General features: G+C 61.9%; 2 protein-coding genes across 4 annotated transcripts in view; one reads left to right on the top strand and one right to left on the bottom strand.

Annotated features, from left to right (window-relative positions):
- The window catches only part of PCP4L1 (Purkinje cell protein 4 like 1), a 40464-nt gene extending 22874 nt beyond the window's left edge, over positions 1 to 17590 (bottom strand). Inside the window, exon 1 of the mRNA XM_074938195.1 lies at positions 17197 to 17590. Coding sequence (XP_074794296.1) covers positions 17197 to 17457 — 261 coding nt within the window. The 5' untranslated portion in view covers positions 17458 to 17590. The remainder of the gene's footprint in view (positions 1 to 17196) is intronic.
- NR1I3 (nuclear receptor subfamily 1 group I member 3) lies at positions 26 to 26818 on the top strand. 3 transcript variants are annotated; one of them, XM_074938191.1, is made up of 10 exons: positions 26 to 64; positions 1324 to 1798; positions 9702 to 9905; positions 12808 to 12938; positions 14941 to 15122; positions 17651 to 17886; positions 19331 to 19476; positions 20240 to 20356; positions 20705 to 20810; positions 25734 to 26818. In XM_074938191.1, exons 2-10 carry the CDS (start codon positions 1785 to 1787, stop codon positions 25861 to 25863), a joined length of 1266 nt encoding a protein of 421 aa, XP_074794292.1. In that variant the 5' UTR covers positions 26 to 64; positions 1324 to 1784; the 3' UTR covers positions 25864 to 26818. The 3 variants fall into 3 exon arrangements, with proteins under 3 accessions (XP_074794292.1, XP_074794294.1, XP_074794293.1); XM_074938193.1 differs by lacking the exons at positions 26 to 64; positions 1324 to 1798 and adding an exon at positions 6171 to 6266 and having other exon boundaries at positions 9705 to 9905; XM_074938192.1 differs by lacking the exons at positions 26 to 64; positions 1324 to 1798 and adding an exon at positions 6171 to 6266.
- Positions 26819 to 27121: the final 303 nt, after the last annotated feature.

Here is a 27121-nt window from a genome sequence, read left to right as displayed (position 1 = left end):
GAGAGTAAACAGGAGCCGGGAGGAAGGGGGGCTGGGGACCGAGAGGGGGCTGCGCTGCGTCCAGGTAGCTGGGGGGTGGGAGGTGGGCAGGGGGTCTGAGCTGTATCCAGGCAGCTCATGGGGGTGGGCAGGGGTCTGGGCTGTGTCCAGGCAGCTCATGGGGGTGGGCAGGGGTCTGGGCTGTGTCCAGGCAGCTGGGGAGAGGCTGAGAACTGGGGGGGGGGGCTGCGTCCAGGCAGGGGGTCTGGGCTGCGTCTAGGCAGCTGGGGAGAGGCTGAGAACTGGGGGGGGGGGGCTGCGTCCAGGCAGCTGGGGAGAGGCTGAGAACTGTGGGGCTGTGTCCAGGCAGGTGGGGGAAGGGGGCTGGGGGTGGGAGGGAGCGGCTGCGCCCAGGCAGCGGGAGGGGGGGAACGGAGGGGGGCTGCCCAGGCAGGTGCCTCTCGGCTGGGTCAGCCCTCCCCACTCCCCTCTCCATAGACGGCCCGAGCCCCCATTCCCGGGCTGTGGCCATGCCCTGTCCCCGCACGGGATCCCTTCCCCTGCGCTGCGGCCGGGCTGCCCCCAGCACAGCCCTCGGTCTCCGGGAGCTCAAGCTCCGGAGCGACCCAGCTGGGGGGCTCCGGGAGCGGCTGGCGCAGTTACATAACCCTTGGGTACCAGCCCCTGGCTGGGGCGCCCCGGCCCGGCTCCGCAGGAGGCGGCTGAGCGGAGACAGAGAGCACCGCAGGGGCTTTTCCAGCCCGCGCAGGGTCCCTCTGCGCCTCCGCTTCCTTCCTGCTTCTTGGCGCCGCCCAGAACCCGCCGATCTCCCGTGTGCAGGCAGCCCCGAGGGCAGACACCCTCTAACCGCCGCCGTGCAGCCCCCATCTACCAACGGGGCGCCCCTCTAGCTCCCCGGGGCTCCCGCAGCGCTGCGGTGAACCAACCCCCCCAGCCCCTGCGCTCTGGGCCGGGTTGTCGGCCCTGTGCTGCGCGGAAATGGAGCTGTGTAACTTGTTCAAGGTCAAGCACCGAGTGAGAGCTGGGAATTGAACCCAGGAGTCCTGGTGCCCCCTCCCCGCACTCCTTTCTGTCACACTCGCTCCCAGAGCTGGGCATGGAACTCAGGAGTCCCTTGCTCGGGAGGGGCACCAGGACTCCTGGGTTCAATTCCCAGCTCTCACTCGCTGCCTGACCTTGAGCAAATTACTAGATTATACTGATTATATATTATATTGAACAAGTTACTAGATTAGATTATAGCACCTGCCAAGGAGGATGGGGGATGCCAGGGGCTCTGTGGGCACCCACTGGGTAACACGTGGCTCCTGTTTGTCTTTCCAGCTGTTCCCTGGGACTCCCATGGGTGCTGGGACTGGAAATCACACTGCACCTCTGGGCTTCCCCAAGACAGTGATGAAACCTAGTGGAATCCAGAGGCTCTGACCAGCCCATCTCACCAGCTTCAATGCCAGCTCTCAGGCAGCAGCAACTGATCCTGTTCTTCTGCACAGATCCTGCTCCAAATCAATTAACTCTGCACAGGTGCCAGCTAGAACCTCAGTTGCAACCTTGTATCATCCTCAGGCACTTCTCGCCAATAGGAGCTCAGGCCCCAAAAGAATCCAGCACCCACCCACTGGCATCCGTAATGCACCGGCTTAATGTGTGAGAGCGTGGCGCCCCCTAGCGGCCAGTACCGATAACAGCGTCTGCTAACAGAGTTAGCCCTTTTGCTCAAGCTATAGGGCCAGCGCTCTGGGGACTGCAGGTTCAATCCCTGCTCCTGTCAGGCCCGGTTTCATATGTGCTCTGTGAGGTAATTAACCTCCTAGTTACTGAGCTCAATTGTAATACTAAAGAAAACAAAGTGTGTCACTCTGGAGCACAGGACCCTTTCCAGGGGTGCTCCAGAGAGTGGGGAGCCGAAATTAGAGCCCCACGCTACACTGCCAGGGGTTGCTGTCCTGAGGTGGGAATTTCATCTCTGACAGCAGGGGCTGCCCTTCAGCAAGAGGGGGAAGCAATGGAGTCCTGCTGCTATGACATCCCCTGTCCTGAGACAGCCCTGCTTTGGATCCCCTGGGAGGGGGGTCTGGACCACATGGCTGGCATGAACCCCACAAAGAGGAGCCAGGAACCTCAGAGAGGCTGGAGCCTGAGCTGAGCTCTGTAGGCTGAATTGAGTGGAGCTGCCCTCAGGGGGATCCCGATCTCCCCTACTGCCCAGCAAACTTGCTCCCATGGCCCCTGCGTGGGCTGTCTAGGGCTGAGCCTGGCAGTGCTGTGCTGGCTCCTGCTCCCAGGTAGCACTCGCTCACCCATTTGGATGTGGCTAAGTGGTGTCTGGCTTCGGCTGCTGCTTTTGCCTCATGTTTAATTTAAGGCAGAAACTGCAGCTGATAAAGAATTCATGCAGTGGCACCAAGGTCAGGGAAGGTGCCAAGGTTCCCACGGGCAGCAGCAGGCCACAGGGCTCCCTGCTAGTGCCAGTGCCACACGCCCTGTCTCCTCCCTGCCTTGCTCCTCTGCTGTGCTCTAGCCTGGAGCTGCCGGGCAGAGGTATTCGGCCTGGTGGACACCCAACCCTGGCCCCACCACTCCTGCTGGGGTATCAGGCTTGTCCATAGACAACAGGCTTTGTGCTGCTTGTCCAAGCCACTTGCCCTTCCCCTCCTCTCTGAGCTCACTGCAGTCACAGCTTCAGATCCCATGGTGTCCCGGCTCCCCCAGGCCTGGGCAGGTCCCAGTGCCCAGACTGACTTCCCCTGCCCTAGGCAGGCCCCAGTACTCAGCCCAGCCCCCCTAGCCCTGGGCAGGCCCCAGTGCCCAGCCTGGCTCCCCTTGCCCTGGGCAGGCCCTAATGCTCAACCCCAGCCTGGGCCTGGTGGGAGCTGACCCGCAGCACAGACTCACCCCATGGTACAAACAGCACAGTGACTTCAAACTGACCATCACATTCACACTTGGATCGACATTCAACACTGACTGTCCTCCTACAAAGTGACACACATGGGCTCACTCTGGGGCTGACACACTCACTGGGGCTGACACATTGGAGCTGACACACACTCACTGGGGCTGACACACATGCTCTGGGGCTGGCACACACACTCACTAGGGCTGACACACACACAGAGGAAAAGACCAACTCACTCTGGGGCCTCCTACAGGCAGCGCTGTCTGCCCTCCGGCAGCTGCACACCCCATCCCGGTGAACCTGGGGACAGACACATTGGTCACCAAGACCAGCAGGGCCGAACCTCCCCATGAGCCAGCTCTCTGAGCCACTGGAGGCCCAGCCCTGCCCCAAAGCTGGAGGGTTTTGGTCCTGCCCACTCTGCCAGCAGCTCCCCATTCCCTCTCCAGTCAGGCATGCTCATTCTTGGCACTGCCTGCACACACACACACACATGCTGCACCTCTGTATTCACACACACACTGCACTTGAACATACATTCATACCACACACACACACCCCAACACACTCATTCATAGAACAATCACTTAGTGTCTCTGCTTATCAGCCCTTCGCACTCCTATGCAGCATCTCCCTCCCCTGAGGGTCTCAGAGCACTGGGCAGGCAAATGCTAATGCAAACGCTGTGTGCCTCATCCTCTTGGCTCGAAGTGGGAACCCCTCTGTGCCTCAGTTTCCCCTCTGTGGTGGGGATAATGCCCCGAGGGCTGGGAAGGTAAATCCATTCATGTCTGCAGAGGCACTGAGCTCCCCACATGGAGATGCCAGTATCCCATGCCTGCTGGGTGTGGGGTCTACGTGGCTCTGGGCTGGCTCTGACAGATGCCCCTGCATCTTCACCACGGTGCCCCACCACCGCCGCCCAGGCAGGTAGTGCCCACTGCGTGCCTGGCCTTAACCATTCTGGGGGGGCTGGCTGCCCCTGTTAAAAGCTGGCCAGCGGCTCCTTTGCTGCTGCAGCGATCCAGGCTTCATGGCCTTTCCCCAGCGAAAGCGGAGTCCCAGGGGCCCGTGGGGCAGGGGTGGGGGCAGGACAGAATGGGACTGTCATGGGAAAATAAAGACATCCTGTTCCAAACAAACTGTGGTCCTGGCCTGAGCCATTGCATCGAGGACGGGGGGAGCCAGGCAGGGTGGAACGGCCCTGAGCTGCTCAGTGCAGATTAATGAAGCTTTTCAAAGTTTCATTAGCAGGAAATCGGTCTTGATCGCCCAGGGATTGGAGCATTAATCAGGGCAGCCAGAGTTTGCTCTGCGCAGTTCTCCCCAGTGCCAGCAGAGCACTGGGCGGGAGCTGGAGCCAGGCCCTTCTCGGGGATGCTTATCTCCTGATGCAGATTGCAGCTGGAACACGGCTTGTGGGGGTGTCTCCACCACCAGGATGGGGCAGCTCCACACCTACTGTTCCTCCAGCCTGGCCCAGCCCTGCCTGGGGAGGGAGAGCTCAGTCCATGTAGTGGTGCATCTCTGGTGCAAGCACCAGGAGCCAGACTGGCCGCCCCCAGATCATTCCGAACGGGCTCCCAACGAGCCCATGCCAGGTGCTTTCATCACAACTGTCCCAGCCTGGATTCAAAAAGGGAAATGAGAGGGGAAGGGCTCCGTACTCACAGGGATTGTCAGGAGATCCCAGCAGACACCTAGTGTGCTGAGCGCCTTTGGAAATCTGCCCACTCCCTCTCCCTCCCTCATTCCCTGGTCTAGATGACAATGGAGTGGCTGGGGTGGGTGCATGTGAGACAGACAGAGCGCTGCCCCCTAGTGAATGGAGTTGGAACTGCCCCCACCTTGTGTCATGGCCCCACACTGATTCTCCGTAGCCCAGGGCAGGGCCTGTGCTAGGGGAGCAGGAGTGTCTGTTCTCCAGCCCTGTTGCAGCTGCGACATTCCCCTTGCCTTGCTGTGCCACACCGGGGCAGCCCTGGGGGCCACAGATTGGTTCCAGTCTCTCCGTGTTCCTGCATGGCCAGGACCTAAGCACCATGGCCCATTCCCACCCCCTGAGCCTGAAGCCCTTGGTGTAAACCTGAGATTCCCCAGAGCATGGAGTTCACACTGCGGGCCCAGAGAGCAGGGCTTCAGCTCAGAGATCTCTGGGGGAGCACCAGTGCCCAGCCTCAGCCTGGCTCCCCCTACCCTGTGCAGGCCCCGGTGCCTGGCCCCAGCCTGGCTTCCCTGCCCTGGGCAGGCCCTGATGCCCAATCCCAGCCTGGCTCCCCCTGCCCTGGGCAGGCCCCAGTGCCCGACCCAGCCTGGTCTGGTGGAACTGAACCAGTCTATCCTCATTCCTGAGCTGCAAAGGGAGTTCCTGGAGTTTCACACTCTCTGAGCTGAGAGCAATGGAAGGGCAGTGCCAGTGGATGCTGGGCTGTGCCAGGGGCAGGAGGCTGGGTCTAGGCTGTTGGGATGGGGGCACTGAAAACCCATGAGTGGAGACAGCCAAACACCTCCCTCTCGGACTGCCAGCATTGGCCTGGCACTTCCCCCAGTCCAGCTTCCCACAAGGGTCTGTGACTGGGGAGTGCCCAGGGGACAGGCAGGGCTGACTTCTCAGCCCTAGGACATTAAGGTAATGGGTGTCAGGCAAGGGTTTCCACTCGTCAGGCTGGGCTGAGTGTGAATGGGAGGCTGCAAGCCCCAGAGTGTGTGTGTGTGTCAGCCCCAGTGTGTGTGTCAGCCCCAGAGAGTGTGTGTCAGGCCCTGTGTGTGTCAGTCCCAGAGAGTGTGTGAGCCCCAGTATGTGTGTGTGCCAGTCCCAGTGTGTGTCAGCCCCAGAGAGTGTATGTGGGTCCCTGTGTGTGTGTGAGCCCCGGTGTGTGTGTGTCAACCCCAGAGAGTGTGTGTCATCCCTGTGTGTGTCTGAGCCCCAGAGAGCATGTCAGTTTCAGAGTGTGTATGTGTGTGTGAGTATCAGCTCCAGAGAGTAGTGCGTGTGTGTGTGAGTCCCAGAGTGTCTGTTTCAGTCCCAGAGAGAGTGTGTGTGTCAGTGTCAGTCCCAGTGTGTTATCTCTCAGGAGCCACCTAGGACACATACTGTCCCCATGTGCCCAAGGTCCTCTCCCTGGCTGCTCCCACTTCCCTTACCCTCCAGCTGATCCCCCCTCCCTTTACCCCCCAGCTACTCCCTGCCACCCTTCCCTGCTGCTCCTGGCCTCCACTCCTTGAAGTTCAAAGTTCAAATTCCACCCAGGCTGTGAAATAAATCAATCCGAATCTGTCTGTGCGAATGCCGTTGGGGAGGGAGCAGAGTCCCGACCTGCGGGGAGCCTGGGAGACAGCCCCCCACCCGCTCCAACCCACACCATCGGTGAGTGGGCACCCAGGATGGGAGGGAGGGGTGGGGGGCAGCTAGGCTGAGGGGCTGGGGTGGCACAGGGTCTCTGCCTGTGTTTCCATGCGTCAAGAAGGGACAGAGACAGTGAGTTGAAGTTAATGCCCCTCTTGATTCAGGGCCAGCCAGGCGAGGTCCCCGGGTCTTTGCACCAATGGGGGTCCCAGGCGAGCCAGGGCCCCCTGGCTGGGCTCAACCCTGCTCAGGAGAGTGAGAGGGACTGGGGCCAATGTGAGTGAACAGCGGGGAGACTGATAAGGCAGGTCTCTGGTCGGGAAAGGGGGCTTTGAACAAGTGATTTCTGGGGAATCGTGAGAGCTCTGCAGCTATCCCTGCCCCACCACAACTGGGGGAGCCACCCAGCCCCAGGCCTTCAGCCTCCTCCCTGCCCCCTCTATCCCGGTGCTGATCTCTGCCTGGTGCTCCCAGCCCTGGACAGCTGCACATTTCTAATGAACTTTGCCTTCTCCAGGCTGGCTAATCTCCCCCCCACGCTGGGTTAACAATCCCCACACGGGCCCCAGACTAACCCTGTCGGGGAGGGGACTGTGGGGACAGCTCCCCACAGCCAGGCAGGTCACCTTGGCTCCCAGAGCAGCCTGCTTCACCTTGACGAGGGGGACCAAGCACAACAGGCACCAAGAGGTTGGGCTCCTCCTGACTCCAGCAGGGCAGGGCAGGTCCGGCCCGAGAAGCAAAAACTGCCCCTGCTGGGCGGGCACAGAGCATTGCACACACATTGCAGTGATGCTTGGCTTGGTCTAGGAGGGGACTTGAACCCAGGTCAGCCAGGCGAGTGCTCTACCCACTGGGCTAGTATGAATAAAGCAGCTGCTGCTGCCCCTCTTCCTTGGACAGTTTGCTGTGGAGCGAGGCACCTGCCTCTCTCATTCTCACCAGAAAGACCCGAGGTGCCAGACGCCATGTGCGGGGCTCCCAGGTGACTGGCTAGCAGAGCTGGGCACCCCCCTGCAGCCAGGGCTTAGGTGCCTAGCTTGGTGAGGGGGCAGGGCTTAGCTCACACCCCTTCGGTTGGCATCTCCCATTGACTGGCGTAGGTGGCTTTCCCCAGCGGGTTGGAGTGTGGGTAGCAACAGCGTCAGGCGCCCCTCCCCCCCTTCAGTGTATGGCAGCCCAGACCCCTAGCTCTGGCTGTGTGGGTCGCAACAGTGTCAGGCGCCCCTCCCCCCCTTCAGTGTATGGCAGCCCAGACCCCTAGCTCTGGCTGTGTGGGTCGCAACAGTGTCAGGTGCCCCTCCCCCCCTTCAGTGCATGGGAGCCCAGACCTCTAGCTCTGGCTGTGTGGGTTGCAGTGTCAGCTGCCTCTCCCCCCATTCAGTGTATGGGAGCCCAGGGCCCTAGCTCTGGCTGTGTGGGTTGCAGTGTCAGGCGCCATCCCCCCCATTCAGTGTATGGGAGCCCAGACCCCTAGCTCTGGCTGTGTGGGTCGCAACAGTGTCAGGCGCCCCTTCCCCCCTTCAGTGTATGGGAGCCCAGACCCCTAGCTCTGGCTGTGTGGGTTGCAGTGTCAGCCGCCTCTCCCCCCATTCAGTGTATGGGAGCCCAGACCCCTAGCTCTGGCTGTGTGGGTTGCAGTGTCAGCCGCCTCTCCCCCCATTCAGTGTATGGGAGCCCAGACCCCTAGCTCTGGCTGTGTGGGTCTCAGTGTCAGCCGGCTCTCCCCTGCATTCAGTGTATGAAGAACAGGAGTACTTGTGGCACCTTAGAGACTAACAAATTTATTAGAGCCACAAGTACTCCTGTTCTTTTTGCAGATACAGACTAACATGGCTGCTACTCTGAAACCAACCATTCAGTGTATGGGAGCCCAGACCCCTAGCTCTGGCTGGGTGGGTCGCAGGGTGTTCCTGTGATTTGCTAGGTCCTTAAAAGTAAGTGCTGTCCCAGCTCAGCATCACAGCATCTCAGGCCCTCTGTGAAGGCAGCCCCTGCTCTCTTGGGGCTTCCTGCCCATCTGTAAAGTGAGGAGCAAATGTCCCTACTCCCCAGGGGCTGAGAGGAGACAACCCATAAACCATTGTGATGGGGCTTGGATATAGCAGTGAGCAGGAGCAGCTATGTACTGAGAGAGCTAGATCACTAGGTAGATAGAGGGGTGTATGGGGACAGAAGGGTGTGTGTGTGGCTGGGGGGGGATAGATGGGTGGGTATGGGGACAGAAGGGGGTGTATGGGGATAGCCAGAGGGGTGTATGGGGATAGAAGGGGGGTATGGGGATAGCCAGAGGGGTGTATGGGGATAGAAGGGGGGGGTATGGGGATAGCCAGAGGGGTGTATGGGGATAGAAGGGGGGGGTATGGGGATAGCCAGAGGGGTGTGTGGGGATAGATGAGGGTGTATGGGGATAGAAGGGAGTGTCTGGGGATAGCCAGAGGGGTGTATGGGGATAGAAGGGGGCGGGTATGGGGATAGCCAGAGGGGTGTCTGGGGATAGAAGGGGGGTATGGGGATAGCCAGAGGGGTGTATGGGGGTAGCTGGGGGGTAAAAGATGGATTCCCTGCAGAGCGTGCTCAGCGGTGGAAGGGGGAGCTGGCTGCTAGCCACGCTCATGCATTGGCAGCAGTGTTCCAGAGGCAGCAACGCACTGTGCACTGGGGCTGCACTGCAGAGGTGGAGGCAGGATGTGGGGCCAGTGGGGCTGCCGGAGGGTAACTGGGGGCAGAGAAACGCTGTAGCTGAGAGTGCTGCCCCCTGCTGGCAGGTCCTGCCTGTTCCGTAGCCCCCGTGGCGCGAGATGGCCCCCGAGAGGCCCGGTTCACTTGGTAGAAGATCCCCCATGGGTAGGTGACAGGCAGTGGGGCCATCTGACCGCTGCCATCTGCTGCCTCCCTCGCTGGCGCTGGCACAGTTCTGGTTACTCCCGGCCCAGCGGCCCAGAGAAAAGCTCCCCCTAAGGCTCTTTGGAGCGTGGGGGATGGGCTCCGTGGCCCAGCTCCCAGGAACCCTGGTGAAGGCTGGGCACGGTCCTAATAGAACTTGATACGGGGTCTCCCCAAACCCACTCGACCAGGCTTTGAGAGAAACAGCATCTGTGTGTGTGTGTCTGCATGAATCAGGAGTTATCCCACCACCCACCGCCGCAGTATCTGGGCACCTGCCACGTACAACCGACAGCAACAGCTAAGTTGTCATGTGACTGCACAATGCCTGCAGGAGCATAAACAACGGGGAGGGGGGGCTCCGTGACTGGGATCCACGGGGGGCCTGTCCCTGGGGAAGGGAGGGTGGAGGAGGAATGGGGCCCCAAGGATGGGGAGCCGTCTCCTGGGGGAGGGCCAGGAGACCAGGCTGGACTGGCCTCTATGGAAGGACCACATGGCATGGCCTGACCTGGGCCATGTGGGGTCTGCTGGAGCCTAGGCCTGTCGCTGACTCTCCTCTCCCCACAGCAGCTTCCCCGCCATGCTCAGCCCCTCTGATAGGGAGAGCAGCAGCAGCAGCAGCAGCAGCCCCAGCGTGCTGCGCCTTGGGGCTGGGAGCAGCGAGGACAGGGAGCCGGAGGAAGAGGAGAAAATCTGCGCCGTGTGTGGCGACCGAGCCACCGGCTACCACTTCCATGTCATGACCTGCGAGGGCTGCAAGGGCTTCTTCAGGTGAGAGCCCCCCTGGTGCCATCGACCTGCCAACTCCAACTCCCTGGGCCTGAGTCTTTCCACCCCATGGGGCTGGCGAGGGTAAACACTGCCTCCTATTGGCGCTGCCCTGGGTCACACCCAACACCCCTCAGAACAGGGAGGGTTAGGGTGTGGGGGTGCAGTGGTGTGTATACATGTGTGCATAGGGTATGTGTAGTGTGTAATGGTTTTCTTATGTGCTTGTATGTGAGGAGCTGTGCAGTGAGATGGGCGTGTTTGTGGGGGTTTGACTGATATTGCGACCGCATGCAGCATCTCAGGGGACCGTGCTGAATCCAGTTTATGAATGGTTGCTGTATCTTTGTGACCTGGGATTGGAGCAGCTCCATGGGAAAGGGTTACCACAGCTCTGCCAGGACCTAAAAACAGCAACAGGGGGAGGTGATTCCTACAGCCCTGGTGATTGTAAACAGCTCTGGAGAGGTACCACCCTGAGGTGATTTGCAGAGACTGGTTTAGGGCAGGGCAGTCACAGAAGACAAAGGAAGAGGGTGTGTTACAAAGGCTGAGTTTGAACAGATTCAGGTCTGAACCTTGCTGAAAGGTTGGAAAGGCGGCCGGGCCGGGCCTGTCTAGTTAGTGCATGTGCGCAGCTTTCTCACCCACCGTTACCCTTCCTCTGGGATGCTTTTGTCCTTCAAATACATGTGCTCTGCTGGGGAAGGGCTGGGGGGTCACTGGTAACAGCCCAGGCACTGTCTTTGGCGAGAAGGCGTGATGCAGGTGCTGGCCTTGCTGGGGATGTCATAGTGTAACGCAGGGGGCTGTGCAGCCTTAAAGTGCTGCTCAGGAGGGAGCGAGACGTGGGTCTTGGCCCAAGTGAGGTGATGGCTGAGAGCCAGAAGCCTCAAGAAGGGGCCCTCAAGAGGCCACAGAGCGGGAATACAGGTGCAGTTACCCTCAGCTGTGAGGGGGTGTAGTGTACAAGGTGTATGTGTAAACTGGTGTTTCTCTAAGGGACGTGTATGTTGCGGATGTGTATGGGTGGGTGTGTGTGTTGATGTGCATATTTGGGGTATGCACTGGGATGTTTATGTGGGTGTGTCTGTGCGGGGGGGCATATGAGGGGAGTGTGTATTGGGATGTGTCCGTATATTGGGGTGTGCAGGAGTGTGTTATGCACTGGCGTGTGTATATCAGGAGTGCACATTGGGATATATATGTGGGTGCGTACCCAGGTATGCATATGCATTGGGGTGGGCATGTGTGCATAGCATGTCTGTTCGTTGGGGGAGGGTATGGTATGTGTTTGTGTGCACACAGGCAATGCCCTGGCTCAGTGTCTGTTGTGTCCGGCCCTCATGGCAGCTGCCCTGTGGCTGTGCCATCCTGTGGCTCACAGCCGGCCACGTGCTCGTCTCCACGAGCGTTTGCTGCTGCTGAACCCAGGTTTATCTCAGCTGATGCCCAGGCGAGTACAGCCGTGCCAGTGACGCAGGGTGCGGCTGGGACACTCTGCTGGGCATGACTGTCCAGGCCTGTCCCTCCCTGCAGGGCTCAGCTGGCACTGGCTCAGCTTGGATCCCAGGCCCTTGTCCACTTGCCCAGCCCCCCAGATTCACCCAGGCCAGCTCTGGCTCCAGCCAGGCTGCGTTTCGGCAGCACTCAGCAAGATCCCTGCTCTAGGCCATTGTGCAGATTCCGGTCATGTAATGGGATGTGCTGACTGAACTGGGCCTCACCTGCTGCCTCCTGCAGCTGCCAGCCTGAGACACGTGCCAGCGCGAGCCACATGCCAGCCCTGATGGGCAGCAGCATCCCTGCATGGCTAACCAGGGTAACTACCCACTGCACAGTACTGCCGGCGACCTGACACCCACACAGCACTCCCTACTGTGCCTCCACCCCGCTCCCTGCAGCCCAGTGCCCCCTAGTGCCAGTCTGGGGCACTGGGGTCACCGCTGGCTATGCAGGGCGAGCGCCCCTTCTGCTCCCGCACCCTGCTCCCTGCAGCACCGTGCCCCCAGTGCCACGCTGAGCCACTTGCACCACTTCCTGCAGCATGCTGCACGTTCCTTTGAGGTCTCCCATCCCCCTGCCCCAGAGTGACTCTGTTTCATTGTGAGGCTTATTCTCAGGGAAAGGTGTTGGGGTTTCAAGGCTTTGGGGCAGCTTTAATGTTTGTGGCTTCTCCTCCACACAGGGAAGAAACAGTTCCAGACTCCCTAGTTGAGCCAGATGGGCTTGTTCTGGGCATTGCAACTGACCAGGACAACCAATGCCTGAGATGACTACTGTGGGCAGGGCGCAAAGCCTCTTCCCCATGGCTTCTTGCAGCACCATTTACCATTCTGTGTGTGTGTGCGCACACGCTGGCATAGCCATCTGTCTGTTTGTGTGTGCTGGAATAACCATCTGTGTGTGTGAGAGCGAGCATAGGAGATGTGGGCCTACCCATCTGCGCAGGGGGCGGATCTCGGGGGGGCAGAGAGCTGGCACACCCTGACGTGTTGGCATGTTACATGTCTGTGTTGGTCAATACCTGTGCCAGCACCCCCCGGCCCCCTGCCCAGGAAATGACCCAGAAGCCCCTGCTCCTAGCAAGGATGCTGGGCGTTGGGTTGGGCGTCCAAGTGCCTGGATGGGAAGGGAGCAGGAGCAGCGGGCTGTGCTGTGCCTGGCAGGGATGCAGTGCTGCATGGAGCAGGCTGGGGGTGAAGCCAGCAGAAGGCTGGGAGGGGATGGCGGGTCGCTGAGGAGTGCCGGGGCTGCCTGCCTGAGTTGCTCTGAGCCTTGCGGTGCCAGGTGCAACGGGATGCCCACTTGGGGTTCTCACTGTGAGGGGCAGGGAAGGCTCCCTGACCCTCTCCCAGGGCAGGGGGAGTGTCTCCTGTCCCACAAGCCCTCCCCTCTTTTGCAGGCGGTCCATCAGCAAGGGCGTCTGCTTCACCTGCCCCTTCACCCACAACTGCACCATCACAAAAGCCAAGCGCCGGCAGTGCCAAGCCTGCCGCCTCCAGAAGTGCCTGGCCGTGGGCATGAGGAAGGACAGTAAGTCGGGGCTCAGCTCCCTGCCCTTCTGCAGTTGGTGTCTGGCCCCGGGGAGGTTGGCAGGGGAGGTGCAAAGGCCACTTTCCCCAGGACATTGGCACTCAGGGAGTATCTGTGCTGCAGCCTTGTCAGCCTGGGGGTGCTCCCCGCTGGGCTCAGGCACCTTCCATTAATGAACGCCCCGGCGGGGGGCTGCCAGGCTAGAGGAGTGCGGGAATCCCAGCACAGCACAGCCATGCAGGGGGTTGGCTAGCAGGGTGCTGGGCTGGTGCCATGTGGGGGGTCCCAGCTGGCAAGGCGCTGGGCTGGTGCCATGCAGGGGGTCCTGGCTAGCAGGGCACTGGGCTGGTGCCATGCGATATGTTCCAGGTCACTGTTGCCTAGTACTCGCCCCTTGTTGCCCCCCAGCAGCACCCCTGCTGGTGACAGCAGAGCCACCCAGCCACTCTCTGCTCCATCTGCTCTGTCCCCATCCCCACCCAGCAGCTGGCAGGGAGGGAGAAGAGGATCAAGCCATCAGCAGTGTCGGGGCATGCAGGGGCCTTGGAGCATCACCCAGAGGAGAAGCCCCTGCGTCAGTGGGTGCTGGGCAGATAACTCGCTGGGGGGACTGGGCAGATAGGTTGTTGGGAGCCTGCGTGGATAGCTCACTGGGGGTGCTGGGTGGATAGCTCGCTGGGGAGGCTGTGTGGATAACTCGCTGGGGAGGCTGGGGGCTGTGTGGATATCTCACTGTGGGGGCTGGGGGCTGCGTGGAGAGCTCGCTGGGCGGTCTGCGTGGATAGCTCGCTGCGTGGGCTGGGTGCTGCGTGGATAGCTCGCTGCGGGGGCCCGGGTGGACAGCTCACTGGGGAGGCTGGGGGCTGTGTGGATCACTCGCTGGGGGGTCTGCGTGGAGAGCTCGCTGGGGAGGGCTGGGTGGAGGGCTCGCTGGGGAGGGCTGGGTGGAGGGCTCGCTGGGGAGGGCTGGGTGCTGCGTGGATCGCTCACTGCGGGGGCTGCATGGATAGCTCGCTGGGGGGTCTGGGCAGATAGCTCACTTGGGGGACTGGGGTTGTGTGGATAGCTCACTGGGCTGCTTTGTGCTTCCCCTGTGGAGCAGCCAAGGTCTCTGATTTGCAGCAAGTATCTGCTGACTCCAGTAATGGCTCTGGAGAGTCTGCCTGCCCGGCCCCAAGTCCCCCCACCCTCTGCCGGTGCAGCCCCAGCTCAGAGAAGGGTGGCTGGTGCCCCTGATGCGTTAAAAGCAACCCTGTCTGGCGGGGGTTGCATTGGCCCCCTGGAGAACTGTCCCATAGCACTGGGGGCGGGGGGGGGGGGGAGGCCCTCCTGGTGGAAGCGACTCTCCTGTCTTTACTCCCATCACTGCTGAGCGTCCGGCTAACACACGCTGCCACGTCCCTGGCAAATGCCAGGAGCACCCAGGCTTGTAGGGCCACGAGGCCATACCCCTTCCTCCAGGACTCACAGCACTCCAGCATGCTGCCGTGGAGCAGGCAGATTCACCCAAGGGCACTGGTGAGCCCCGTTGAGAGCTGGAACCCAGGAGTCTGGACTCCCAGGCACCTGCTCTGCCCACTAGACCCCTCTCCGTCCCACAGCCAGGAAGAGAGCCCTTGCAGCCTAGTTTCAGGCTCCCTTTTTACCCACTAGACTCCTGTCCTTTTCTGGTTGGGGTTTCTTTCTGGCTCTAGGATGAACCCAGGAGTCCTGACTCAGCCCTGCTCCTCCACCACTCTCCCCTCTAGACCCCTCCCCAGCCCAGAGCTGGGATTAGAACGCAGGAGCCCTGGCTCCCAGTCCCTGCTCTCCCACTAGGCCCCGCTCCCTCCAGCTGGTTTGCCAGGAGGGCTATGGAGCCCATGACCAGGGCAGCGCCATGCCAAGCTCCCCAGGCTCTCGGGCGGGGCTTAGGGAGAGGAAGCTGGCAGGCATCTGTCAGCATGGGCCTGGGGAGCCGTTGCTGGGGCAAGCCCCTCACCCCTGCCCCGTGGCCTGGCAGTGATCATGTCAGAGGAGGCTCTGCAGATGCGCCGGGTCCTGCGGAAGCAGAAGCAGCAAGAGCGGGAGCTGGCGGGGGAGCCAGCGGAGCTGACAGAGGAGCAGGAGCAGCTCATCAGCATCCTCATCGAGGCCCACAAGAAGCACTTCGACTCCGGCTTCTCCCAGTTCATGCATTGCCGGGTAAGAGCCCCAGCCCCCCCGTAGCACCAGGGCAGCCACACCCCCGCTGGAACCAGCCCCCCCATACACCAACCCAGCTCCCCCCGCAAGCAATGGGGCAGCCACTGCCCCGAGAACCACCCCGTATGGGAACCAGCCCCCCCCACACCAACCCACCTCCCCCCCGCAAGCAATGGGGCAGCCACTGCCCCGAGAACCACCCCGTATGGGAACCAGCCCCCCACACACCAACCCAGCTCCCCCCGCAAGCAGTGGGGCAGCCACTGCCCCGAGAGCCACCCCCCCGGGAACCAGCCCCGGGCATACTGATCCAGCTCGACCGCGCTCTCGGCCCGCTCGGCCCGGCCAGCAGGGCCCGGGGAGGCGGGGGCTGCTCAGACCTTCCCCCCTCGCTGGGGCTGGAAGCAAAACAGCTGCTGCGGCAGCCTCACGCCCCACGGTTGAGCCCAGCTGCCATTGGCTACCTGAGTCACATGCTGGGATTCCTGCTCCCTGATTGGATCGGGCTGGTTACTGGGCCATGTGCTGGCACGGGGCAAGTTTCACATCTGCCGGGGTTGGAGTCTGTTCTCACCACAGGGTGCCCTCCTGCCCCCCTCCCCCACCCCTCTGCCCCCCCTCATGCCCCCATCCCCTTCCCACCCCCTCTCCTGCCCCCCTCCCCCACCCCTCTGCCCCCCCCATCCCCAACCCCCACTCCCCTGACCTCCCTCCCGCCTACCCCCCCTCCTCCAACCCCAGGTCCCTCCTGCCCCCACCCCTGTCTCCCTCCACCCCCACCCCTCGGTCCCTCCTGCCCCCCACCCCCGTCTCCCTCCCCCACCCCTCTGCCCCCCCATGCCTCCATCCCCTTCCCACCCCCTCTCCTGCCCCCCCACCCCTCTGCCCCCCCACCCCAACCCCCACTAGCCTGCCCTCCCTCCCGCCTACCCCCCCTCCTCCACCCCCAGGTCCCTCCTGCCCCCACCCCTGTCTCCCCCCACCCCCACCCTTTGTCACGGAATCCCCGGGCGATGCTCTGGAACTGATCCCTACGAAGCGAGGCAGGACTCTGGGGGAGTCTCCTTTCTGTGAGCAGATTGTCTCCAGGACACACAGCTCACACAGCTTCCACCTTCCTGGGTCTGACCTTGGAGCATTCAGCATCCTCTGCCCCTCCGTGCGCTTCCCACAGCGTGTCCGCCCAGGCGGGCTCCTGGGGAAGCCAGAGGGCCCTGCACCCCAACTCCGCAGTCAGACGTGACTCTCAGCCAGCCAGTAAAACAGAAGGTTTATTGGACGACAGGAACATGGTCTAACACAGAGCTTGTAGGTGCAGAGAACAGGACCCCTCAGCCGGGTCCATTTTGGGGGGCAGTGAGCCAGACAGCCACGTCTGCACTTCACTCCATGTCCCAGCCAGCCTCAAACTGAAACTCTCTCCAGCCCCCCCTCCTCTGGGCTTTGTCCCTTTCCCCGGGCCAGGAGGTCACCTGATTCCTTTGTTCTCCAACCCTTTAGCTCTCACCTCGCAGGGGGGAAGGGCCCAGGCCATCAGTTGCCAGGAAACAGGGTGTCGGCCACTGTCTGTGTCCAGACCCCTGCACACACCTGCCCTCTAGGGCTCTGCAATGATCATACACCCTTATCCCACCACCTAGATACTTAAGAACTGCATAGGGGAAACTGAGGCACCCCCACACTATTCAGAGGAAACATTAAGAACAGTCCCGCTTCCTCACACCCCTCCCTCCTGCCCCTCCCGCCCCACCCCCACCCCTCGGTCCCCTCTGCCCCTCCCAGCCGCCTCTCCCTCCAGCCCCACCCCCACCCCTCCGTCCCCTCTGCCCTGCCCCTCCAGCCCCACCCCCACCCCTCTGCTCCTCCTGCCCCTCCCAGCCACCTCTCCCTCCCCTCTGCCCCTGCCTCCCACCCCCACCTCTCCCTCCAGCCCCACCCCTCCCTTCCTCCTGCCCCTCCCAGCCGCCTCTCCGTCCCCTCTGTCCCCCCTCCCCCACCTCTTCCTCCCTCCTGTCCACATCCCCTCCCCCATCCCAGCCAGGGTTGGGCTCAGGCTGCCCTGGGCAGAGCCTACCTGCAATTCCTGTGGGAAGGGGCATTCAGGGAAGGTGAACAGAGACACCACCTGGGCTGATCCCAGCAGAGCTCCCGAGCGGGCCAGAGCAGCCACGCGTCTGCACGCTCCTCGCTCAGGCCCAACTGCAGCTGCAGCGTCTGTACTTGCGGATCCTGTGCACGCAGTTCTGACCCCCAGGTCCCGGCTCCTCCCCGAGATTGGCCTCGGCAGAGGACCCCCAGCCACGGTGTGGAAGCAGCGCTGGGGTTCGTAAACCATGGCGTCTGCAGGGCTGCACCCCACCGGGGCGTGGGAATTGGGGCAGGTGCACCCAGCAGTCCAAGGTTCAGCTGTATCACAGGGCAATGCACCAGGGGGCTCGCCACACCCCAGAGTCAGCCGCCTCTCCACAGGGCCAGTTCCACTGACAGCAGCAGCACTAAGGCGCTGACTGGGGCCTCTGTCTCCCCAGCCCCCGGTGCGATTGTACATCCACAGCCTGAGCCCTCAGAGCCCCCAGGAGCCCAGGGTTCCCCAGGTCCTGCAGGGGGTCTCCCAGCCTGAGGAGGGCGGCCCCCTGGCCCCCTTGCAGAGCCTGCCGGAGGACATGCTGCCTGACAGCTTCTCCATGCTGCCCCACTTCGCTGACCTCAGCACTGTCCTCATCCAGCAAGTGATTAAATTCGCCAAGGAGATCCCAGCCTTCAGGTCAGCACGTCTGGGCTCCCGCACCCCGAGGAGCAGGGAGGGGGGCAGCTGGGGGCAGGCGGCTCAAACTGCCTGGCTGGAGGGGGAGTGGGAAACAGAAGCTGAGACCCTGAGAGTCTGACAGGCCCAGCTCAGCACGGCTAGCATCTGCTTTACCCCGCTCCTACTCCCTGCATCTCCCTCAGCCCCGCCCTGCTGCATCCCTGCTCCCCACCCCCAGCCCCACCCTGCTGCATCCCTAATCCCCACCTGCACCCTTCAGCCCCGCCCTGCCGCATCCCTGCTCCCCCACCCCCCTCGGCCCCGCCCTGCCGACTCCCTGTTCCCCCCATTCCAGTGCCCCCCTGCACCCCTCCCTGCCACATCCCTGCTCCCCCACTGCCCCTCAGGCCCACCCTGCCACATTCCTGTTCCTCCCACCCCGACCCCTGCCCTGCTGCATCCCAACTCCCTGCCCTGCAACCCCCTCAGCCCTGCCCTGCCACATTCCTGGGTCCCCTGCCCCCCACCGCTCTGCACCTTATTCACCCAGGCCATGTCCCTGGGCCCCCTCCCACCTGCTCCCCCTCAGCCCCACCCTGCCGCATCCCTAATCCCCCCCTGCACCCTTCAGCCCTGCCCTGCAACATCTCTGCTCCCCCATCCCCCTCAGCCCTACCCTGCTGCATCCCTACTCCCCATCCCCACCCCTTCAGACCTGCCCTGCCGAATCTGTTCCCCCCACCCCAACGCCCTGCCGCATCCCTACTCCCCCCTGCACCCCTCCCTGCTACATCCCTGGTCCCCCACTGCACCTCAGCCCCACCCTGCTACATTCCTGTTCCTCCCACCCCGACCCCTGCCCTGCTGCATCCCAACTCCCCGCCCCGCAACCCACTCAGTCTGCTCTGCTGAATCCCTGGTCCCACCCCTGAGCCCTGCCCTGCCTCATCCCTGAGGTCCCCAGTCCCTGCTACCCCACCCCCTTAACCTCCCCCCCCCCCCGCCCTGCTTCATTCTTGGGCCACTCCCCACTCCCCTATTGCCCTGTACCCCACTCAGCCCTGCCCTACTACATCCCTGGGACCCACAAATCCTGCTCCCCCATCTCCCTGCTCAGCCATGTCCCCAGGCTCCCCGACCCCTGCTCCACCACTCCCCTCAGCCCTGCCCTGCCACATTCCTGGGTCCCCCACCCCCTGTGCCCCACCGCTCTGCACCTTATTCACCCAGGCATGTCCCTGGGCCCCCTCCCACCTGCTCCCCCTCAGCCCTACATTTCCACATGCCTGGGCCCCCATCCCCTGCTGCCCCAGTGTACCCCCACCCCCCTGAACCTCCTCAGCTCAGCCCCCACAGGGTCCCTACCCCCTGCCCTCATTTTGCACATGGCCTATGGCCCTGGGCTGCTCTGTGCAGCTGCTCCCGGCCTGCTCTCATGCTCTCTCTCACTCTCTCTGGGAAGGAGTTTGCGGATTGATGACCAGATCTCGCTTCTCAAAGGCGCCACTTTGGAGATCTGCCAGATCCAGTTCAACACGGTCTTCAACGAGGAGACCAAGGCCTGGGAGTGCGGCCAGCACTGCTACACCATCCAAGACGGTGCCCTGGGTGAGTCCCTCTGGCGCAAGGGGCAGGGACTGGGCTGGCCCAACTCCCCCGGGTTCTCTCTGCTTCTAGCTCCCTGCCAGTGGGCCCCAGTGTCCCCCACAGGGGCTCCCACGGCCGGGGCTAGGGGAGCCCTGGAAGGGAATGTGGGCTGCCCTGCCTAGAATCCCCTGACAAGAACCGTGGTTCCCCCTGCACCCCGCCACAGCGCTGTGCCCTGCCCTATGGGGGACTCACCCCCGGGGCTGGCAGGAGGGGCTGGAATAGTGACTGACACAGCTACAACCCTGCACCTCATGCCGCACAGTGCCAAGCAGCGAGTGGCTGAGCACTGATGCTGTGGAAATGCTGCACGTGCTGCCCCCGAGGGACTCGCTGCCGCAGGGCATACGGGCACAGGATCGCTGCCCGCTGCGACATGGGTGAGATCAGGTGGGCCGAGGACATTTCCCAGGGCAAGGCCAGGCTAGGTGCCCTGGGGCCCGTCTCCCGGGCAGGGGTGGCAGAGCCGCGGCCTGCTTCTCTCTGCGCTTCCAGGGCTGGAAGGCTGTAGTCCCCAAGGAGCAGGCCCTTCCCCACCCTGTCCTGTCCTGCAGTGCAGTGCACCTCTCCTAGCCACCCCACAGCTCTGCACAGGCCCTGGCTCCAAACAGCCTGACTTCCCCAGGCCGTGGCATGCTGGCAGCTGAGCTCGGAGCCCCGGCCCCACTGGGGAGCCCTGGGCCAGCCAGCGCAGCTCCCCCATCACCCCCATCTCTGTCTCCAGCCGGGTTCCAGCAGATCTACCTGGAGCCACTGCTCAAGTTCCACATCAGCCTGAAGAAACTGAGGCTGCACGAGGCTGAGTACGTCCTGCTGCTGGCCATCGTCCTGTTCTCGCCTGGTAAGCCCCACCCCCGGCCCCCAGGATGAGCCCCGAGCCCCCCCCACCATGGGCCCTGAGCCGCCCCCCCTCCCACCCTGCACCACCCCAATGGGCATGGTACTGGACCGTGTGATGGTACATGAGGGCATATCCGTGGCCCCATCATTTGACCAGTGGAACTCGCTGTGCCCTGTGAGCGGGGGGTGGGCACTGAGCCGCCGGGGCTTGCTCTGTCTGCACAACAGGGTAGCTCCTGCCCCTGTGCTTCCTGCATTGAGCCCTCCACATACACGCAAGTGCCCCCGACCCCAGGGTATGTGGCCCCTGCTCTGCCTGCATGCTCATGCCAGGGCTGCCTTCTCCCAGACCGCCCTGGCATCACCCAGCGCCACACCGTCGACCAGCTGCAGGAGAAGATGGCCCTCACGCTGAAGAGCTACATTGACCAACGGCATCCACTGCCGGAAGGCAGGTGAGCAAGGGACTCCATGTCCTGGGTCCACAGACTTGGTGCCACATGCTGGCTTTTTACCAGTCCTTGACAGTGCCAGTCAGTGTGCCAGACCCCCCCAGAGGCCCCGCTGTTCCACAAGGGCAGGCCATGTGGCCTCTCCGCCTCCAAGACTGAGCCCTGGGCCCCCTGCTCCACCCTGCGAGCTCTGCTCAGCCAGTCCAGCGTAGCCAGGCTCCTGAGCAGAGACTTGTTCCCTCTTCCTCAAGGAGCTGGGCACCTCGGCAACACAAAGAGCCGCTTCCAGGCAGAGCAGGTTTATTGATGCCCTGGAGCATGGAATGGGGAGGCCTTAGGTAGCCCAGAGCAGCACAGGGGAAGAGACGGGCCACGCGGTCCAACACCAGGCTCTGCTCCCTGTGCCTGTGTGTGACCCTGGCCCAGTTCTTCTTCCCAGCCACCTTCTGCTGTCTCCGCCATTGTCTTCCTGCTGAGTTCACGCCTCCACTGCCCACTGGGACCCCCACACTGACAATGGCAGGTGTGGAGCCTTTAGTCCTTGGGGTTTCCATTGTCTCTCCAGGGTCCCAGCCAGCCCTTAATTATCCATGTATGTCACCCCAGGCAGCTTCCTCATGGCTCCTGCTCTTTACACTCAGGGCAGAGCAACACCATGCCTGGAGGAAAACTGAGGAACATAGCAGAATTATAAAAATATTACCAAAATTCCCACATTCTTCCCCTCCTGGCCCCACACGGGCAGGTGAGTGAGGGTCCCCCACTAGCTTGAATAGCAAAGCTGGGGCAGGAGGAAGCTCCTGGCAGGAACAGGGCCCAAGACACTGAGCAGCCCAGCAGGGGACACTCACTACCATGGCCCAGCCTGCGTGGCCTCACAGAAAAGGGCAGGGAGAGCCCTTCCTGGAGCTCAGGTGGGTACCCAGCCTATCTCTGGGGTGTCTGGGCCTGTTACTTATGGGTGGGCTTTATCCTCACCCAGCCCCGGGAGAGATCTTCCCCCTGTAGGGCTGGAGACTGAGAGATTGGAGGGCAGATGAAGTGTGTCAGGCCCTGACGCAGGGTCACGTGGCTGAGTTGGGAATTGAACCCAGCTGTCCTGGGGCCCAGCCACGTGCCCCGCTGGTGGGGTGGGATCAGAGTGAGCCCCGTGTGTCCTGGGCCTGGTGGGTGCAGCAAGCAGCCCAGGGAAGGAGGCCAGAGGCAAAGGCCATCAGATGGGGCCTGGCGGGGGGATGCAGCTGTTCGGGGCCTCTGCCCATTGCCTGGACGTCCAGGCTTTCCCAGGAGCTGGGGGAAGCATGCTCCTGCAGGGGTCACGCTGACATGTGCGGGAGGAGGGAGCTGAGCACTGGCTCATGGGAGCCCTGATGGGGGCTCCAGGATGTGGCGAGGCCAGGGACTGATTGCCCCTGTGCCATCGGCACCATGTTCCCCAGGGACCCTGGCGCCGGCAGTGACACCCACCCATTCAGCGGGCTGGGAGGCAACAGGCAGCCAGAGATGGCCGGGGCCAGGGCAGAGGGTCCCACCGTGCCCTCTGGGGCTAGGGAGCAGAGCTGAGCACTCGGGAGATCCAGGCAGAGAGGATTGTGGGAACCATCCCTGTGAGGTGTCTGGGTTCACAGCATCGCCAATGGCTCCAGTCTCCCCGAGTGCCTGCACCCCCAGGGGTCCAGCCTCACTACCTTTCCCTCTTGGGGGGGATCCCCCACGTCCTCAACCCCAGCCCAAGCCCTGGGTCCCAGCAGGCCCCACTGGGGACGGCCCCTGCTGCCACTCCCCTCTGGGAGCTGTGACCAGGGCTCACTATGACCACCAGAGCTTCCTTAGCAGAACCGAGCAGAGAAATGGACTCTAAACCATGGAACAGTCTGTGCGGGCCTGTGTTGCATGGAGAGCTGGGGCAGGTGCAGCGTGCCTCCCCTCCCCGAGTCTGGGGGAGCAGGGTCAGGCCTGGCTTGTCTCCACCGCCCTGAGTCTAGGGGAGCTGGGGCAGGCCCGGCTTGTGCCCCCACTCCCCGCCCTGAGTCTGGGGGAGCTGGGGCAGGCCCAGCTTGTCCCCCGACCCCAATGCTGTGAGAGCTTGTTCCTGTGCAGTCCCTCACAAGGTCCTGTCTCTGTGCTCTGAGACACTCCAAAGCGCTGGGGTTGGTTCTCGTGTCCAGCTCTGGAGTCTCTCTCCCGGGAGTCAGCCCCCCCAGTTGCTCCCCCAGGACAGGGAGAACTTTGACCCCTCTGTGATCGCTCACATGACCGCACGCATGGACACTGCGCACCGACGCAGCCACATACGTCCATGCCCAGCACCCAGAAATCACACACACACAAATCGCACAGCTACTTATACTTGCACTCATGCCTTAACACAACTGTAGACACACACATCACAGCCATTTAAGTGTACGTCTCCCATGGCCATCTGTGTGCACCTGCTCACATGACATCCTGCAGCACACATACTTGTGTAACCCTTCTGCTAGGTGGAGCCAGCAGCAACCAGGGCCAGGTTCAATATCTAGGGGGTTCGTTTTCAACAATATAACACAGAACCAGCTCGAGGCCCCACCCAATAACCTGGGGAAATGACATACCACCCCGGGCTCCTCTGAGAGGCAATACTTCCCCTCTCCAAGCACAGAGTCTGTGTGTAGCAAAGAAACTTTTAATGAGAGGAGGGAAGTCACCCAGCATTAGTTAGGGAAAATGCCACAAGCAGGATTCATAACCATAAAACTTTGAGCAGGACACCAGCGTGCGTGGGGCAGACCCTTCCGCCTCATGTTCTTGAGTTCTACAACCAAACGTTCCTATACTGTGCCCCCCTCTGCTCCCTCACCACACCCCACTCACAGTGATTGTCCTTGGTCAGTGAGGACCTAGGGTTCAGAGGTGCAGCTTGCTGCTCTGCCATCTGAGCACTTGTGCTGGCTGACTGCCCCGCCAGCCGCTCGTTCCTCTCCACCTAGCCCCACCAGATGACTGGTTGCCACTTTCGCTGGCCGCTCCTGCCAGCCACCCGCCATCTGCTGCCATCTGCCTCTCTGCTGTGACCTCTGTGGGTCAGTCTCTTGGTAATTCTTGTTAGCCCTCAGCAGGCTGGGCAGAAACACTGCCCCACCACAAGGGATTTCAGCTCTTCTTGGGTACCTACAATAACAAAAGGCTCTGAATGAAGCCTATTGAGCTTTGTTTTGAATCATAGAATAACAGAGTTGGAAGAGACCTCTGGAGGCCATCTAGTCCAACCCCGTGCCCAGAGCAGGACCAATCCCAACTAAATCATCCCAGCCAGGGCTTTGTCAAGCCTGACCTTAAAAACTTCTAAGGAAGGGGATTCCACCACCTCCCTAGGTAACGCATTCCAGTGTTTCACCACCCTCCTAGTGAAAGAGTTTTTCCTAATATCCAACCTAAACCTCCCCCACTGCAACTTGAGACCATTACTCCTTGTCCTGTCATCTGCTATCACTGAGAATAGTCTAGATCCATCCTCTTCGGATCCACCTTTCAGGTAGTTAAAAGCAGCTATCAAATCCCCCCTCATTCTTCTTTTCCGTAGACTAAACAATCCCAGTTCCCTCAGCCTCTCCTCATAACTCATGTGTTCCAGTCCCCTAATCATTTTTGTTGCCCTTCGCTGGACTCTCTCCAATTTCTCCACATCCTTCTTGTAGTGTGGGGCCCAAAACTGGACACAGTACTCCAGATGAGGCCTCACCAATGTTGAATAGAGGGGAACGATCACGTCCCTCAATCTGCTGGCAATGCCCCTACTTATACACCCCAAAATGCCATTGGCCTTCTTGGCAACAAGGGCACACTGTTGACTCATATCCAGCTTCTCGTCCACTGTCACCCCTAGGTCCTTCTCTGCAGAACTGCTGCCTAGCCATTCGGTCCCTAGTCTGTAGCGGTGTATTGGATTCTTCCGTCCTAAGTGCAGGACAGTGGGGAGAACTAGGTTAAACCAGACCAAGAGCCCACATCTCCTAACTGGAACACTTGTCTCTACCCCTCTGACTTTCACAGGGCTCTGGCCTTCCAGCCCTGGCTTAGCGAGTTGCTTTCAGCTGAGGGTGACCCCCTCAATTGGGGCAAGTTCAGTACAGTTCTGCTCCCCTTTAGTCATACAATGAAGATAACATTTCACTAGGTGATTTGTAACCCAACACCAGCCAAAGCTGATCACTTGGAGCTACACAACTGTCTGCCGGCTACCTCAGGCAGAGTAGGTATGTTCATGGAAATACAGTTTGCTCCTGAAGTCCCTCCCCCTCCCCAACTAGCTGTCAGGGGAGAGCTCATTCAGACCCTGCTCACACTTGTATGCTCAAGGCCTTATCACTAATATGCAGTCCTCTCCAGCACCCCCTCTGCCCCAGCCAGCCAGAGGTTGGTTTGCCTCTGGGCAGCTGGAAGCGAAAGGGCCTTTGTCACGGGTGGGGGCGGTACAGCGCTGGGGTCACTCTCCCTAGCCAGGGAAGGGGTGGGCTCAGCCTGGGAGCCCCTCCCCAGTGGGACCCAGCCACCTCCTACCCAAGGGGCAGCTGCTTAGCCCAAAGGTTTTCAGTCTAGCCCCCCCCACCACCCCGTGTGTTCCAGCCACATGCACCTCCTGTGAAACAGCCAGTTGGGGCTGGGGGGATGGGAGTTGGGACAGGACTCCCGGGCTCTAGTTCCAGCTCTGGAGGGAAGTGGGGTCTAGTGGGTTCATAGCCAAGGGGCTGGGAGTCAGGACTCCTGGGTTCTGTCCCTGACCCTGTGCATAGATAGTTCCCTTCCCCCTCACGTGCCTCAGTTTCCCCGTCTCTTACCCAGACTGTGTGGAATAGAATCCTGGCAGGGGGGACGGGGCTGTTCTTGCCATGGTGCAGAGTGACCACTGGGGCAGGCGGGGCTGACACTTGGCTCCCTCTGCCCCAGGCTCCTCTACGCAAAGCTGCTCTTGCTGCTGACCGAGCTGCGGACGCTCAAGGTGGAGAACACACGGCAGATCCTGCACATCCAGGACCTGACCATCATGACACCGCTGCTCTCCGAGATCATCAGCTAGAGCCCAGAGACAGGACCTGCTGGCCAGCCCCCCTGGCTGGGGCCAGGATCACACTGGACCGGGGTCCCTCTCGCTGAGGTCAGAACCTCACTGGACCGGGGCCCCTCTCGCTGGGGCCAGGACCCCACTGGACAGGGTCTGCCTCACTGGGGCCAGGACCCCACTGGACCGGGCCCACCCCCCTACTTTCCAGGCCCATCTGCTGCCCCCCAGTAGCTCAGGGACTCCTTGGCTGAGCCCCGCAGCCAGACCCTGCTGCCTGAACTTGTTGATCCTCTCCCCTCCGCTCAGCGAATATGACCTGCTCTCAGCTCCGGGAGCCTGGGTCGGCTGTGGCTCTGAGGAATCAAAACCGACCCCTCGGCTCAGCTGCGCCCCTGCCGGCCAGTACCGCTTGTACAGAGCAGCCCAGGGACACGGCTGAAACAGGCCAGAACCAGCCTGCATCTGGACCAGACCCGAGCCTGACGCTTGAGCCCAGGCAGGCCCAGATGCTAGACGCTGCAGCTGGGCAGGGGTGGGACTGGGCATGTGGCCATTCGGCTGGACCTGCAGCTTTGGGGGCTCTCGCCTGTCTGCCCAGTGTCACCTCGGGCCAGCATCTGCACCGGAGCCTAGCCAGGCCCAGTGCTGGGAGCAGGAGTGCTTCGCGTGGCAGACAGTAAGACACCAGGGCAGGAAGGGGAGTCCCACCCACAAGTGGGGCAGGCCCTGTGACTCCCCATGGCCTGCTCTGGGTCCAGCAGGCACGGTTGGGCTGCCCACTGCAGCTCACATGCCTGGAGGAGGGCCCTGCCCAATATACGCCAGCACCTGCAGCCAGCCTGGCAAGAGAGCCTGGCACAAGGCCTGCATCCCCCAGCCCTCCCCACCATACAGTGCCCCCCCAACCCTGACCCCTGCCTGCCGCCCCATTCCAGAACCTGTGTCTCAGCACTGCCCCACCCCAGCACTGCCCCCCGCCCCATACAGAGCCTGTCCCGCTCCATACAGGGCCTGGCCCTCAGCCCTGCCCCATCCCACAGGGAATGAGCCCCTCAACTCTGATCCCCCACCCCAGTGTGGGGCCTGCCCCCCCAGCACAGAGCCTGCCCCTCAGCTCTGCCCCACCCCAGCACAGGGGCTGACCCTGTATGGGGCCTGCCCCTCGGTCCTGCCACACCTTCCCACCCCAGCATAGGACATACCCCCCTCAGTCCTACCCACCCCAGTTCACAGCCTGCCCCTTGACCCTGCCCCACCCTAGCACAGGATCAGC

This window comes from Natator depressus, chromosome 24 (genome assembly GCF_965152275.1).
Source record: "Natator depressus isolate rNatDep1 chromosome 24, rNatDep2.hap1, whole genome shotgun sequence".
Classification (NCBI taxonomy): Eukaryota; Metazoa; Chordata; order Testudines; family Cheloniidae; genus Natator; species Natator depressus.
Note: the sequence above shows the minus strand (reverse complement) of the source record. Positions and strands in the feature narration are given on the sequence as shown.